At 40.6% G+C, this 17,806-nt stretch overlaps 2 protein-coding genes across 2 annotated transcripts in view; one reads left to right on the top strand and one right to left on the bottom strand.

Moving 5' to 3' along the window:
• The window catches only part of LOC135074625 (gamma-2-syntrophin), a 59,117-nt gene that overhangs the window by 24,015 nt on the left and 17,296 nt on the right, over nucleotides 1–17,806 (top strand). The window lies entirely within an intron of this gene.
• Nucleotides 312–4,573, bottom strand: LOC135076879 (potassium/sodium hyperpolarization-activated cyclic nucleotide-gated channel 1-like). The gene is made up of 7 exons (XM_063971369.1): nucleotides 4,562–4,573; nucleotides 2,793–3,009; nucleotides 1,987–2,242; nucleotides 1,184–1,892; nucleotides 1,018–1,104; nucleotides 843–949; nucleotides 312–420 (listed from the first exon to the last, which is right to left on the bottom strand). The coding sequence occupies exons 1-7, from the start codon at nucleotides 4,571–4,573 to the stop codon at nucleotides 312–314; spliced, it is 1,497 nt and encodes a 498-aa protein (XP_063827439.1).

The following is a 17,806-nucleotide window of genomic DNA, read 5'->3' as shown; positions in this document are numbered from 1 at the left end:
AGCGTAAGCACGCGTGTCTGTATCCAAAGATAGTATGAGCAGTATTGAGCAGTGCAGTGTAGCGTGGACGGCTTGCAACTAAGACCACCTCCACGTAGGGCATTAGAAGCGCGACAGCAGCGCGGCAGCGGCGTTTTTATAATGTGAATGGCAACATTTGCTGTATAATGTGTATAGTATGAAAACCTGCGCAAGATTCAACGTGGCCTACGTTTTTGTGTTTTGGTTATATGTGTAGACAAATTAAAAATAATTTGGCTTACATTACTGTTTATTGCATCTGTTTATACTGAGCTAATGCTTCTAACAAATTACTCTCTGCGTCTTCCCTTCCGCTTGTGCTTGGTGCTGGATTCCTCCAGGCGACGTTTGAGGTGCGGGTATGGTTGCAGACACGTTTGGAAGTCTTTCGTGCTGAGCCTGAAAAAATGATAATTTTTAATTATCTATTAATTAAATAATCTTTAGAAATGGGAGTCATGTACAGATGGACATCCATCTCCTCACACCGGCTTGACACCACAAGAAATACCCTATGTTCTATCATTGCTTAAGTTGTGTAAGTAAAGTCAGTTGATTAGCGAAGTTCTGCGTGAACATGACGTTCGTATTGCATATGTCTAGTCAAGCTTACATGATAGTTTATTATAGTCTGATCTGCGAGCACGTAGAATTTTGTCCAATGACCCCAAGCTACCCATCTAGTAATTATGTTGCTGTCGCGCTCGCACACTCACTGCGGGCGCCCGTCGCGACAGCAATATAATTACGCGCGAGCGATAAGGGAGGATTCTTCGTGCTCGCAGACCGGGCTTTAATTTTAAAGTGGAACTTTTACTAACTTGTACATTTCCGTAATCTCGAGGGCTATAATCGTAACAGTGCGTAGAACTCCGGGGTCCAACAGCGCCGCCTCACCAAAGTACGATCCGTCGCGAAGATGAGCTACCTGTAAATTATAATTTAATTAATGTTTTATAACTCCTTTCCTTTATTGGCAAATATACAACAACATACTTCTCTTCCTGTAGAGTTGATAACAGCGACAGTTCCTGAATATATCAAGTAGATCGATTGCCCGGATTGATCACACTTAATTATTGTCTGTAAAATAAACAATATTGGTTTTTATTCATATCACCTTACTATGTAAGTCCGATTATACTGGCTGATGGATGCCTACCTCTCCTGGCATGTACAGTGCTTGCGTCAAACTAAACACAATCGTATTGATCAGTGCTATCGGCATATCTTGGAAAATCGGTACATTCATCACCAATTTTTTACAGCAGTGCATATTTATATCCTGCTTTATTTGCTCGTTGACAGTGTTCATAATCGCTTGCTCGTTGAAATAGTGTTCGTAGAATTTGTAGTTAATGAACAGCTGGATTTTCCGCTGCAGAGTTTTCGGGAGACCTTTGAATACCATGTAATCGGTCAGCTCTTTCAGCCTGCCATTGTAAAGCAGTACTTCGAATCTTCCGTATATCGCCAATCGTAGTAACGTCGCAAATGAGTACGTCAAGAACATCAGTCCGACTATTCCCATAGCCGAGTTGACAAGCATTTCTGGTATGAGAAAGTCGGCCATCGGGCTGTAATGACTCGATCCGTTGCACAGGCCACAGATTAAGTACAGATTTGACATGTACTTCTGAAACACCGTCGTAGATGCACTATCGGTGACGTGGAGCCGTTTGAACCAGGATATCGAGTCTAGATTGTCTTTGTAGTAGTGAGCGCAGAACGAAGGGATCTGGTAGAGGAGGTACGTCATCCAGTGGAAGAACAGTACGCCGCGCATGAACACGGTGATGCCTACGGACGCAACGTACGACAAGCCCATTTGTTTGTAGAAGTTCTGCCATTGTTTACGCATGGACATCAGGCTGCAACGGAATCCAGATGAAACAAATCAGAAGATTCCACATTTTCACAAAAGTTATTATTGACATTGGCTGAATTGACAAAATTATCACACACCTGAAAAGTTTGAAGACAAACCACATCGTGTGCGTTGAATACTTGCAGTCGTCAAAGATCTTGATGCATTGTAGTGGCAGAGCTGCTAAGAAGTCGAATATGAACATCCCTTTCAAGTACAACCGGGCGATCTCCTTGCGCTCCAACGTGACCTTCTTCCCGTCCTCGTGACAGTAGCCAGTGATGAACTTGCTGAAGATGTCCAGAAATGCCAGCCCGTCGTAGAACAGGATGATCGGGTCGTAGGGATTTGGACCTGGAAACCATTTAATTTTATTCCGTGCTGTGTTAGTGTGTGCTTAGGGAGTGTTGGTCAAATCATCCATTTGCCTCGGGTATATTAGAGAAAATCGTGTTCGTGATAATTCCAAGCTGTCGTAGCGATCAATCATTGTGGCTCGCTTTCATCACACGCAGTATCCAAAAAAAAGACTGACAACTGGACCAGTTCTCACATCATAAGATTGCCTTAGCGCTCTTTCGCACTAGCGGTTAACCGCGGGGGTGGCTAGCCGCTTTTTAGTTAACCGCTAGTGCGTTTGTAGCCTTAAGCTATTGACCTTAATGGCGCAATTTCACTAGCCGATAGGGTCCGCATGCGGAGTGCGAGAGATTTCTGGAACGCGTGCCACAGGGCCCGCAATCTGGGTGCGAAGTTTACTAAAAAATAGAAACAGGCATGGCGCGTCAGAAAATCTGAATGATGAATTCCATTGGTCGATAGCACGGTCAGTTTACTGCATGCGGGGAACTAGTTATCGACTAATGAAAATGCGCCATTACTTCTATAAAAGCGTAGAACTCACAATGATAGAACACTTGCAAGGGTATATACAGGAAGAGTATATAGGAGACGATGAGCTGCATACAGTCCCAGTAGTACTTGATGGGGCTGTAGGGGTGCCACAGCAGCCAGTGGCCCAGCGCCACCTGGCGGCCGCGCTCCTGCTGCAGGCTCTTCTTGCTGCGGATGAACTGGAACGTGCCGTGGTGCCACTCGCACGGGAGCATCAGCTCGCGCATCTGGGGAGCATGGGATAGGATTTACACCATACACAAACACGCGACAGCTCGTCGACTTGACGCCTATTCTTGTCAATTTTATATTTAGCGACAGAGTCGCGGAGTCGCGACGACAAGTAGGCGTCTAGTCGCCGAGCTGTCGCTGTCGCGTGTCGCCTAGTGTGCGCCTACACTTATAATAGAATTTGGAGATGAATATTGATGTAGTCTTTTTGAATTGAACTGTATTATGGGTCTGATATTGAGAACTATAGGAACTTTTCGCTCCTTTAATCCTTCAAGCTCCGCGAATCTAGACACAATAGATAATCAATTGTTATGACATTAATTAATGCCGTCTGGGACTAAATCGGTTAAATACTCTATAATATTTTAGCCTTTAGCATCAGGTTGTTGTTGAACGACGCGCGCTCGTGTATTATGAAAACAATGCTCGGATCACTGACACAGTTCAGACTATACTTCGCCGTAAACTGGGTAGCAACTTCTTCCTTTTCTCAGTCGTTACACTCTTGATGGTGTAGTCGTAGTCTTCACAAGTTGTGGTTTATTTGTAAAGCCCGGTCACCGAATTACGCGCGAGCGATAAGGATGGGTAGCTTGGGGTCATTGGACAAAATTCTACGTGCTCACCTCAGATCATAGAAGGGAATAGATGTGAAACGGGGGCGTGGCGCGTGTCTCCGCGATATGCCCAGAAACGAACATCGGCCGCGAAGCTAGGTTAGTCGCGATTCAGTCGTACTAAGGAAATGTTCTCCGATATTTTGGATAATGCGTCGTTACGTGCAATAAAACAAGTGAAACGAAGAACTACAGGAACAATGGAGTCATTTACTACATGTAAGTATTGCAAATCCATTGGTATTTTGCTTAAAAATAAAAAAAAACTAAACATTTTTACGAACGAATTCAGTGCCGTAACAGTTACTGCGATATCGAAATCAGTGGTGATAAAAATTCTAACACACTTGTACATTGACGATTTAGTTAGCAACCACTTTATGTCATGCTCAACTACTGCGCAATGTATTTAATTTCTTCCGATATCCACTGTCGTGTGAAAATACACAGTACGGCCTCATGTGCCGGTCGTAACATAGTGTTGTGCTCGTGTTCTAATGCGGTTTCCTATTATCGATAAATACAAGTAAATTATAATTTTCTATTTTGTAATTTTAAATAAAAAAATGATGTGTTACTTGCGATTATAAGATTTTACAAATAATAATAATAAATTATTTATTTGCCAGAATACGGTACAAATGGTTGTAAAAAGAGAAGTTTCCAACATATTCTATCGTACATACGATGTGCAAATATTACAAAAAAATACAGAAAATATGGTTATGTTTTTAATATTAAAAAGTAGTATCATTATTAATTGAATGTCATGCAAATGTCAGAAAATGATTATGAATTATTGAAATAGCACAAACATTACATTAGATTCAAACAATGTCAATGGTACAATGTCATATTTTAAGAATTTTTTAAATGTCAAGTACAAAATTTAATGTCAAAAAGATTTTTCGGTCAGGAATTCACTGACTGTGTAATACATCTTTTGTTTTAAGAATTCTAATAAATTATTTCTAAATTTAGTAAATGTCAATGTTTTAATATCTTCGGGTAATTTATTAAATATTTTTATTGCCATACAATGAACATTCTTTGAGTAGAGGGTCAATCTTTGCGGGGGAATTCTCAAATTTTCAGTTTTCCTGCCTCTGTACCTATCAAAGTCTTTGTTTTTATCGAAGAGATGAATGTACCTTTTTACAAAAATCGAAATTTCCAATATAAATATATGCAGGGAAGTGGCAAAATGTTTAGAGCCTTGAATAGAGGTTTACAACTATCCAAATAATGTACCCCACAGATTGATCGAATACATTTCTTTTGCACTTTAAAAGCTCTTGGCATATCCACAGAGTTTCCCCATAATATGAGACCATATCGTAGCACAGATCCCACATATCCATGATAAGCCATGACTGCTGCATCTTTAGATGCTACTTGTCTAACTCTGCGGAGGGCGTAAACAAATCTGTCAATTTTGCTAACTATATAGTCAATATGGTCTTTCCAATTACAAAATTGATCTATTTTTAATCCTAAATAAAATAAAATAAAATAAAATATGTTTATTTCGAACCAGGGTCCATATAGTGTTAGTAACAATGTAAGCTTAAAACTATGTTAGTATTAATTAATTAAATAATAGAAATTATTATTAATTATCATTATTAAAGACATTATTATTAAAACTAAATTATTACTAAAAACTTTGTCGAATTTATATGTTCTATTTTACGATTGTCACAATATATGTCAAGTAGTTTTATGTCATTGTTGAATTTTGCTTCAAATTTAATATATTTGGTTTTATTAACTTTAAGATTCAAATTATTACATTCAAGCCATTTTATTATTTTACATAATTCAGTACCTTCAATACGATCTAACTCTTCTTTATTTTTACATTTAACGGTAAGAGTGGTATCGTCCGCAAAAAGTAAACATCGCTGGTTAGTGACATTTGGCAAGTCATTAATGTACAAAAGAAATAACAACGGTCCTAATACGCTACCCTGGGGAACACCGCATCTATTATAGCAGTATGAAGATGAGTATGTTTTCTTAACATTCTCAGATATTCTTGTAATTTCTACGCACTGTTGACGGTCCGCTAGATAGCTTTCTATCCAGGATAGAGCGTTTCCCCTTATACCATATCTATCCAGTTTGTTAAGAAGCAGCTTATGAGAGACAAAATCAAAAGCTTTGCTCAACAATTATACACGAGTGTACGCACACCTGTCACAAATCTAGCCGAAGACCCAAGAGCTAGATTGATCCGACACTATACCGAAGATATCCCGGACGTCAGTCTGTACGAGATTAGAATGGCTCTCAAACAGCTAAAGAACAACAAGGCACCGGGTGATGATGGAATCACGGCTGAGCTTTTGAAGGCAGGTGGAACGCCGATACTGAAGGCTCTTCAGAAGCTGTTCAATTCCGTCATCCTCGAAGGAAAAACGCCTACGACATGGCACAGAAGTGTGGTGATACTCTTCTTCAAAAAAGGTGACAAAACCTTGTTGAAGAATTATAGACCCATCTCACTTCTGAGCCATGTCTACAAGCTGTTTTCGAGAGTCATTACGAATCGTCTCGCTCGCAGGCTCGACGACTTCCAGCCTCCCGAACAAGCCGGTTTCCGAAAAGGCTTTGGTACCATAGACCACATACATACGCTGCGGCAGATTATACAGAAGACCGAGGAGTATAATCAGCCACTTTGCCTGGCGTTTGTGGATTATGAGAAAGCCTTCGATTCGGTCGAGACCTGGGCAGTGCTACAGTCTCTCCAAAGGTGCCAAATTGACTATCGTTATATCGAAGTGTTAAAAAGTTTATACAAAAACGCCACAATGTCAGTCCGCCTCCAGGATCGGGACTCGAAACCTATCCACTTGCAGCGAGGGGTAAGACAGGGAGACGTCATATCTCCAAAACTGTTTACCACCGCCCTGGAAGATGTCTTCAAGCTCTTGGACTGGAGCGGATTTGGCATAAATATCAACGGTGAGTACATCACCCACCTTAGATTCGCGGACGATATCGTAGTCATGGCTGAAACCTTGGAAGATCTAGGCACAATGCTCGATGGCCTCAGTAGAGCCTCTCAACAAGTGGGTCTCAAAATGAACATGGACAAGACAAAAATCATGTCTAATGTCCGTGTCGCACCCACTCCTTTGAAGGTTGGAGACTACACTCGAAGTTGTTGACAATTATGTATACCTGGGACAAACAGTCCAGTTAGGTAGGGCCAACTTCGAGAAAGAGGTCAATCGTCGAATCCAACTCGGCTGGGCAGCGTTCGGGAAGCTACGCAATATACTCACGTCCGAAATACCGCAGTGTCTCAAGACAAAAGTCTTCGAGCAGTGTGTGCTGCCAGTGTTGATTTATGGATCCGAAACGTGGTCGCTTACTATGGGCCTCATAAGAAGGCTCAAGGTCACCCAAAGGGCGATGGAGCGGGCCATGCTTGGAGTTTCCCTGCGTGATCGAATCAGAAATGAGGAGATCCGCAGGAGAACCAAAGTGACCGACATAGCTCGCAGAATTGCTAAAACCAAGTGGCAGTGGGCGGGGCACATAGCTCGTAGAGACGATGGCCGTTGGGGCAGAAAAGTTCTCGAGTGGCGACCACGGGCTGGAAGACGTAGCGTGGGCAGGCCTCCTACTAGGTGGACCGACGATCTCGTAAAGGTCGCGGGAAGAGCCTGGATGCGGGCAGCGCAGGACCGTGCATTGTGAAAAACCTTGGAGGAGGCCTTTGTCCAGCAGTGGACGTCATTTGGCTGAAACGAACGAACGAATAGGTATCAAGGTAATGTGTCGGTAATTACCTAGCTCGTCATGAGCACCATTCTTGTAAAGGGGTTTCACAATGGATCGTTTTAGTTCTACTGGAAACCGACCCTGTTCGAGAGAAAGATTTACTAAATAGGCTAAGGGAATCGATACAAATTCAGCACATTTTTTTATGATTTCTGTGTTGATGTTGTCGTAACCTGCAGAATTAGTGTTTCTTAGACCTTTTATTATCTTAAATATATCATTTTCATTAACAGGGGTTAAAAATATGGTATTAGGATGATGTTTCGTGTGAGAAATTATTATTTCAGCCGTAGAAGATGGTGAACAGAAAAAAAGCAGTTCTTACATACTCAAGAATTGTATTGCGTATAAAACAAAATTGTGACATGCATAGAAAATACAAATTTGACAGATAAAAAAAAGTGGCCAGTAAAAACGCGTGTCGTTATTGCGCTCCGCACCACGTAGGTTTCATTTCGGCTCGAACATGCCCCTGGCCTTGGAAGCACCAGCTTCTAATGTATCCTCATGGAATAGCGGGCAGATCTTGCTGAAGGCACGGCGTATCACTCCAGTTGTTGTTTGGATGTCCGCTACTCGGGATACTCCATCCTTGCCCGGGATGGTGGTGATGATACGACCCAGGCTCCATTTCAATGGGGGAGAATTGTCTTCCTTTATGACCACAAGAGTATTGGGTTGTAGGTCTCTCTTGTGTTCACTCCATTTTATCCGAGTCTGCAGCTCTGAGACATATTCTTTAGTCCATCGCGTCCAGAAATGTTGTCGAATCTGCTCCACTCTTTGATATCGGGTGAGACGACTAGTTGGCTCTTCGGAGAGGTCGGTGAAAGCAGGCGCTGTCAGCGGACGGCCAACCAGAAAATGCGATGGGCAAAGAGGTAGGAGGTCGTGTGGATCGGACGAGAGAGGATTGATAGGACGAGAATTCATGATGGCTTCTATCTGTGCAAGAACAGTGCTTATCTCCTCAAAGGTCAGATGCGCGTTACCCACTGTTCGAAGCAAGTGATGCTTGCATGATTTGACCCCAGCCTCCCATAAACCACCAAAATGAGGCGTATAAGGTGGTATCAACTTGAATTTAATGTCATGACTACAAGCAAAGTCTGCAATTTCAGAATGTGACTGTGATAAAAAATGTTTAAATTCGTTCATGAGGCCTACAAAGTTTCTACCATTGTCAGAATAAATTTCAGCAGGTTTACCCCGCCTGGAAATAAATCTTTTTAGCGCCAACAGGTAAGAATTTGTGGAAAGATCGCTTACTAATTCTAAATGTACTGCTTTTGTTACAAAACATATAAAAATGCAAATATAAGATTTGATTAATTTAGCACCTCTGCCCTTTCGGTTGAGTACGAGCACTGGCCCGGCGTAATCCACTCCACAACGCATAAAGGGGAATGTTGGAGTGATTCTCTCTAGTGGTAAGTTTCCCATGATAGGCGTAAGGGTTCGGCCTCTCAGTCGAGTACATACAACGCAAGTGTGCACTACCTGCCGGGCGAGATCCCTGCCGCTGACTGGCCAGTATGACTCACGCACGCTGTAAAGCAGCGCTTGCGCACCTGCGTGCATCAGTTGCTTGTGCTCGTGACGGAACAACAGCATTGAGAACCAATGTTTACCAGAAATTAGTAAGGGATGTTTCTTTGCGTATGTAAACATTGCAGAATTTTGTAAACGGCCACCTACACGTAGTAATTTATTTTCATCCATAAAAATATTTAATTTGCATAATTTATTGTTTTTCTTTAAATCATTATTATTCATTAACATATTATATTCAATTGGAAAGGATTCAATTTGAGACATTTTTACTAACATTAAATCTGACAATTTCAATTCATCAACAGTAAGTGAGCCAGTGTAACGTTTATTTTTGTTGCGTAAATTATAAATAAATCGTAATACATAAGCTCCTGCTTGTCTCATGCGATTAAATTGAGAAAATCGTTCAAAAGGAAACAAAGACTGTGGAGATTGCATTTGAGATGTTAAAGCGAGTACCTGCTTGATTTTTGTTTCAGGTAAGTCCTTCTGTGCAATTTCAGAATAATCAGTGGACATAGGTTTTGTACTGTCAAAGGTATTGTCATGAAGTAAAGAGGGACCGTCCCACCACAAACTTGCTGAAGGCAAATCCTCTAACTTGACACCTCGTGACACGAGATCAGCTGGGTTATGTTTTCCGCTGATATGACGCCAAGGAACTTCCTTAGTGATCTCGTGAATTTCAGACACCCTATTCTGGACAAATGTTTTGAGTAGACTGGGTGACATGCGTAACCAGCCCAGCACTATTGTTGAGTCACACCAGAAATAGACACCATCAAAATTGCAACGAAGCGTTTCCCTAACCTTCTCATATAATCGTGCGCCTAATAAAGCACCGCATAACTCAAGTCTAGGCATGCTTACAGGTTTGAGAGGGGCCACCTTTCCTTTTGAACATAGCAATCTCACTAAAATATTCGAATCCTTGCATATTGTGCGCACGTATACACAGGCGCCGTACGCTGTTTCTGAGGCGTCGGTAAAAACATGCAATTCAATGCGATCGGGATCACTACCAATGACATGACGCGGTATGTGTATAGTATGCAAAATAGACAACGCGTTAGCAAACCGGTTCCAGACTAGGGCGACGTCACTCGGAACTTCGTCATCCCAGTCTAATTTCAGTAGCCACAATTTTTGCAACAAAACTTTGACTGTCACTATAAAAGGACTCAGTAGGCCCAGTGGGTCGAATATCTGTGAAATATTTGACATAATACTGCGCTTAGTGATTTTATTATGTTCACTTTTAAATTGCGTTGTGTAGTGAAACTCGTCAGTCTGGTTACAAAAACCTAAGCCTAACGTTTTGGAACTAGCCTGATCAATTAATGAGAAATTTTTCATTATATTTGGTGCTACTGACTCATTATTTTTAAAGTTAAAGCACCATTTGCGCAAAGGAAAACATGCTGCCTGCAACGCCTTCGCGGTTTGTTGACAGATTGACAACAATTTAGATAAATCGTCGTGACCTGTAATCATATCGTCCACGTACATGTCCTCCGTAATGACTCTAATGACGTCACTGTCCGTGCAATTAGCAGCTACCTCCTTTAAGCAGCGGCAGCTTAAAAAGGGGGCTGATGCTGTACCGTATGTGACAGTATTTAATTGATAAATGCGTAAAGGTTGCGATGGTTCATCCCGCCAAAGAATTAATTGTAAATTTCTTTGTTTATCATCAATTAAACACTGCCTGTACATTTTTTCTATATCGGCACATGCAATATATTTGTGTTGCCGCAACCTCAACAAAATGGCCACTAAATCGCCTTGTATTGGTGGGCCAACCATTTGTAGATCGTTTAATGAATGGCCTGAGGATGATTTTGCGCTTGCATCGAACACCACTCTAAGTTTAGTAGTCGTGCTATGCTCCCTGAACACGCCATGGTGTGGCAGAAAATAGTGAGGTTTGCCATAGTTAAACACCTCAGACATGTGACCTAAGTCTATGTACTCATGTATAAAATCGGTGTATAATTTTTTATAACTGGGATTGCGTTGTAACCGTTTCTCTAATGCCAAAAATCGATTCTCTGCCATTGAATAAGTTTCTCCTAATGTGTCAGGTGAAGTTTTAAAAGGAATACTAACGCAAAACCTCCCATTCTCATCGCGCCTCGTAGTCTGAACAAAATGGTTTTCACATGCACGCTCCTCTTTGCTGTAGATGTCCTGAACCTTAGGCAACTCCTCTAATTCCCAAAACTTACGAAGTTGAGAATCAAAAGACTGTGTAAAGTTACAGTTACTGTAATTAAAATGTTTCGCATTAGTGTAAATGGGGCCTGAAATTATCCAACCTAGTTTTGTGTCGTGTAAGAATGGGCCATTACATAATCTAATTTTTTCAGTATTTAACAAATCCCAAAACTTGTCTGCGCCTATTAGAATATCTATATCATGAGACTTGTAAAAGAATGGGTCTGCCAAAAGCATCTTATCAGGAATCCTGATTTGTGCGCTTTGTATAGGTACTGATGGCAGTGCTGAAGTAATATTCGAAAGAACAAAACATTGCAAATTAGTTTTATAAGCTGCGGTCCGTGACTGAATATCGATGTTACACATTTGCGTAGTTTGTGTCACCGAGTTTCCAACGCCACGTATTTCATGAGTGGACTGTATTAGTGGTAAATTTAGTGAATCGCATAATTTCTTTGTAATAAAACTGCGCTGGCTGCCACTGTCAAGCAATGCACGCGCGGTGTGATATTTATTGTGAATATCTGCTATTTCAATCAACGCCGTAGAAAGCAAAACAGGTTGATGGACACTACTTAGATCGCATCGTAAATCATCTATGTGTGCCTTGTTTACCTGGATCGAACCAGATGTGTTCAAATTATGTGATTGCGTTGACGTCGCGGGCGTGGCGGAGGCGACGGCCTGTTGCGGCGCCTCGGTAAGCGGTTCCTTAATAGAGTGCAGCGATAACATTGATGCAGGCGATTTGTGTGCGTTTAAATCGTGCGTATTGCGGTGAACTAGCGAGTTGTGTTTATCGTTACATAATCTACAAGGCCCGAATCGGCAGTCTGCAACCGTGTGGCCCTGACGCAGGCAATTAACGCATAGGTTATTCTGTTTTACAAAATTTAGTCTACCTAGAACATCAGTATCTAAAAATTGCTGACAAGAGTATAGTGGATGCGGCTTTTTACACATTAAACATAACTTTTTCGGTTGTGTTACGTTAGACTTGCTGCTATCGTGTGTGGAAACATTGCAGTGAACCCTTGTATTGGCGTGTAAAGTTTGTTTATAGTTATTATCGGGTTTGCTGTGCGACACGGATAATGTTTCCAACATATCAGCCCTACTTTTAAGGAAGTTCATCAAGTGATCAACCTTAAGTTTCGTTTTGGAGTCACCAGTTTCAGAATATAAAGTGCCTCTAAACTGTTCCCATTCGCGTTCTGTGGTTTTATCGAGCTTTGACACTATTAAATAAATTATTAAAGTGTCCCAAGAATCTGTAGGCTCCCCGAGGACCTTTAATGCGCGTAGATTTTTTAGAACAGTGTCTATCAATTTTCTAATTAAAACTGGCGACTCTTTGCCTATTGTCTGGATATTGAACAGTGACTTGACGTGATTATGAAGTAATAACCTACTGTTGTTGTACCGATTGAGAAGCAGTTCCCATGCAATGTCATAGTTAGCACTAGAAAACTCCAACGAATCTATCACCAACTCAGCACTACCCTTAAGCGAAGATTTTAGGTAATGAAACTTTTGTATGCTAGAAATTTCAGTGGAATTGTGAACAAGTGAAAGGAAAGTATCCCTAAATTCCAACCAGTGCTCGTAGGAACCGTCAAAGGTGGGTATAGTAATGGTAGGTAGCTTAACAGAATTTAGGTTATGATTGCCATTCAACTTAGTGGTAGATGCATTAGATTTTAAGATTATGCATTCTGCCTTGGCTAAAACAGTGTAGTAAGAATCTTCGAATGATTCTCTTTGATTTAATTGTTCATCGAGATCACTGTCTAACACTGCTTCTTCTAGTTGTGTTTGAATGCAATTAAATTCAGTATAAAGACTAGTGACGCCTTGTATGCGCAGTTTCAAGTCCATAACATTCTGACTAGGCAAAACATCTATACCATCAAATGACTTTAGGTAGTTAATGAACCTTGTAAGCCTCCCTTTGATAATTCCTCGTTTTTTAACGAGTTCTCGGATCAATTTAATATCACAGTCACTGTTTGTCCTATATGGAGACTTGTCACGCGTTGAGCCCGCACTTAGCGTGTCATAAGTCTCAGATACGCTCATTTTAGTAGTAAATGAAAGTGGAGTACTCACGGTTATAATTACTGCGAAGGTGCACTTGGTGCTTGCGGTTTAATTCGGTTGAAAAGTCTTGACCGAGCGGGTAACTCACATCCACGACTGAAATCAGGAGAAGCGCAAGTATCAAACACAAATAGAGGAGATATTTTGGGAAATAGAAAGGTTGGCTGGCCGTACCGATGCGCTTTGTGATGATGGGGCAGCTCCAGTACCAATCTTCCAATCCTGGCCGATGCGTAGTCTCCAGTATTTGCAAATTTATAGGCTCGCTGACTCTGGTTTTGCGGTAATCCAGTTAGTGTTCGGCGAAGAAGGACCAATGTTTCGTGTGAGAAATTATTATTTCAGCCGTAGAAGATGGTGAACAGAAAAAAAGCAGTTCTTACATACTCAAGAATTGTATTGCGTATAAAACAAAATTGTGACATGCATAGAAAATACAAATTTGACAGATAAAAAAAAGTGGCCAGTAAAAACGCGTGTCGTTATTGCGCTCCGCACCACGTAGGTTTCATTTCGGCTCGAACAAATGGTATATTGTGTAATGCTTGTTTGAGCAAAAAAAATAATAACAGTAGAAGTAATTAGTAACTGTCAACTATGTAATTACTATAAGAGCTAGTTGAAAGCCTAATACAGTGTGAGTCACGTTAAAGTGTACATATGAAAATAGATGAAACTAGACCTATTTTTATCGACAAAAAAGAGGTCAAAATTTTTTTGAGATTTTTTTTAAATTTTTTATAGAATTTTTTTTCTTCCAATTACTTATTGTAAAGAAAACGTAATAACTTTTAAACTAAGCGGAATATCCTGATAAAATAAAAACAGTAATAATGCTAAATAACAGGCGATACTAAAAAAATACATAAAATAAACAAAAAAAGCCAACAAATAATAAAAAATGATACTTTTTGAAAAAAATCTGCTTTTAAATTCGTGTTTTTTTGTTATTTGTTAAATTTCTCCAAAAAATGTCCCTATAACCGGTGGTTTTTATTACTTTGTATTATTCTCTATCGTATTACCTTCGTAAAACCAAAAATCGCATGTCTCTATCCCTATCACAACGTTTGCAATGATCGTTTGAACTAAGCCTCTCCGGGCGCGCCATTCAACGCTTCGTTAACAACGAAACTGAAAATGGCTCTAGATTTGTAATTTTGATAAAGACAAGTTAGATTTCAAATAAAAACAAAAGATTTCGAAGTAAAATAAGCATTTTAGTTAAAATTAAAATTGTCTCTACCTGTAGCGGAGAATAATGTTGTGGCAGGCCATTGTTCAAACGATCATAGCAAATGTTGTGATAGGGATAGAGACATGCGATTGTTGGTTTTATAAAGATAATACGATAGAGAATAATACGAAGTAATAGAAACCACCTGTTATAGGGGCATTTTTTGGAGAAATTTATCAATTAACCAAAAAAACACGAATTTAAAAGCAGATTTTTTTCAAAAAGTATCATTTTTTATTATTTGTTGGCTTTTTTTGTGTATTTTATGTATTTTTTTAGTATCACCTGTTATTTAGCATTATTACTGTTTTTATTTTATCAGGATATTCCGCTTAGTTTAAAAGTTATTACGTTTTCTTTACAATAAGTAATTGGAAGAAAAAAAATTCAATAAAAATTTTAAAAAAAATCTCAAAAAATTTTTGACCTCTTTTTTGTCGATAAAAATAGGTCTAGTTTCATCTATTTTCATATGTACACTTTAACGTGACTCACACTGTATAGGCATTATTTTTGATAAACATATGCGGTACGCAGATCGCCATAATTAAAAAGTAAATGCGTGATAGTAGTTAATAATAACGTATAATAATAAAAAGGTTTTCATACATAAGCATTTTGTGAAATCAGTTTCGAGCCTTGCCCCTCCTAGCGATTTAAAGTATCGATATCTTGTCGACTCCATTTTATCTTTGTTCTCTCACTAGCGTTTTCAAAGTGTGCGTCACGTCACGCGGCCATTGATTGGCCATAAGGCATGCCTTCTGGCCAATCACAGCACTTTTAAGCCGGTTGCACATGTTGTCGTAGACTCTCAGTCGCTTTGTTTTTACACAGTTGAATGTGTGTGTGGGAGCTGTGGTGGGGGAAATGTGGGGACACTGGTTCTCGTTGTAGTTACGCGCGACTTCATATCTATTCTCTTTCTATGATCTGAGGTGCTCACGGACCAGACTATAGGTGCATGTTGCTTCAACATCTGCCTTTTATTTGTGGGTATTGCGAAGCCTACTAGACCAGCACCGACCTGGCACAGCAGGTAGCGCAGGCAGCCCACGGTGGGCGGCAGGTCGAGGAAGCGCGGCTGCTGCGACAGCATGCACACGTGCCGGCACTCGGGGTCCATGTCCTGGGATATGTCGCGAAACATTTATCAACTGCTGCTGCGCTACTCTTCTGGATATAAGATTTTCTCAATGTTTTAGATAGTTTAATCGTAGTTTTGTATCGTTTATTTTTGAATCACTTGACTTTTCTGTCATAAACGACAATGACAGAGTAAATATATTCTTTGATGACAACTATGCCAAATGACTTTTTTAAAGCGGATTGGTAGTAGCATAGAGTATTCAGTACTCCGTTTTATTATGATATTTTTATGGCAAGATTTTTGACCGAAAGGAAATATAGGGAACAAGAAGGGAAAGGAATTGCATAATTTATTTTTATATAAAGATTATTTTTCTAAATATTATTCTTCAAATATTCTACTATAAGCAATCGCCCCTATAGGCGATCGAACTACCCGCCTGACCGCTTATAAAAGGAGTGCCAAGCCGCCGCGCGCTCATTATTTTTCGAGCGTTCGGAGCGTGCACATCGGTGGTGAAGTGTTTTAGTTCATTGTTAGGCATACTAGACTTTACGTAAAATAAGTTGATTCTGTTTCTCTGATCAAGGAAATTGTTATTTTTTGGTTGTGTAAATTGTGATTTTTGTTTTAAGTAAAATTAATAAATAACGGTTTGTAAGTTTTGTTTTTTTTTAAAGAATTCCACTCCTGATTTCTAAGATCAGAAGTGGGATAATAAAACCTCAAGCCCACGAAAAGAGGAACAGAATCTAGTGCACGGGTTAGTTTTCGTGTGTTTTGGTTATGGCTGGCGGATCCAGTCGTAGATCGCGACACCGTTCTCGTAGTCGCTCTAGTGATAGGTCGCGATACCGCTCACGCAGTCGTTTGAGAACGCCAAAACGACGATCACGGCGTCGTACCAGAACACGCAGTAAAAGTCGTGATCGTGATGAAAGACGTGATCGGTCACGTCGTGGTCATCGTCGCGATGATAGGTCCCGCTCCGCTAATAGGCAAAATGTTACGGACGTTTCGATTCACAACACGTTGAATTCAATAATGAACCGTTTAACTTCAATCGAAAATAGTCGCGTTACCGACATCTCCGGTGATACGATAGTGCGTTGTGATCCCCGTAACACGAGCAATACCGTCGAGGGCGAGTTGAATACGTCCCAATTAAATGTGACGAGGTGCTGCACACCGGATCCTGAGGTACGTACCCATGAGACACGAACAACTAACAGTTTGCCAAATACTTCGACACCACAAGTAAATCAATTAGAATCGAGCATGACCGACCCAACCAAGGCTCTTGTTGATGCTCTTAGATCGCTGCAACCAGTACGATCTCAACAAAACTATTTTATTTCAAATTTTGATCCCTCTATTCACAACATAGATGTGTGGTGCGAAGAGGTTGATCGTGCCCAGGAGACTAATGGTTGGAGCGATCACGAGTGTCTTTCGCGTGTTGGATCGTGCCTCAAGGGTGACGCAAAGATTTGGTTAAACGAGTGGGTCACCACTGAGCGCACCTGGACACATTTTAAGCGCGAATTTAAGCCGTTATGTCCACGTAAATTGGACTACGCCAATATACTGTTTGAGGCGATGAATACAACGTCGGATAGATACGTAACTTACGCAGAATACGCGCGCCGTACGATATTGCGTTTACGGATAGTTAACGGTTTAAGTGATGACCTTATGACCTTGATAGTGATTCGTGGTATTGATAACCCCCAAATAAGAGCAGCCGCGGCAAACGCTAACTTGAACCCTGAGACAATAGTATCGTTTTTGTCAATTTACACCAAACCGACTCGAACTAGGCCTGAAGCTCAAGCTTCTACGTCAAGCAAGCGCCAATCCCAACCTATTCTAAATCGAAACGAGCAAAAGTGCTTTGGGTTGTTCGTCATCTCGCACCTGTCAAACTCGCTAGCAGGCGCGAGTTGGGAAATTCCGATTTTACCTATTATTTTGTTCGTCAACTCGCACCTTTTCAAAAGTACAGTCAAATAAAAACGAATTGAAACTAAAAACTTTCAGTGTGTCGGGCATGTAGTGATCAAACTTTAAGGGATTCTTTGAATCAGTGCATTTTCGCATGTTAACCGCGCTATAGAACCACTGGGAAGGGGTATCCTTGTTCAACAATGACGTCGAAACTAAAAGACCTAGACTAA

Source organism: Ostrinia nubilalis, chromosome 1 (genome assembly GCF_963855985.1).
Source record: "Ostrinia nubilalis chromosome 1, ilOstNubi1.1, whole genome shotgun sequence".
Lineage (NCBI taxonomy): Eukaryota > Metazoa > Arthropoda > Insecta > Lepidoptera > Crambidae > Ostrinia > Ostrinia nubilalis.
The sequence above is the reverse complement of the archived record's forward strand: the minus strand, read 5'-3'. Positions and strand labels throughout refer to the sequence as shown.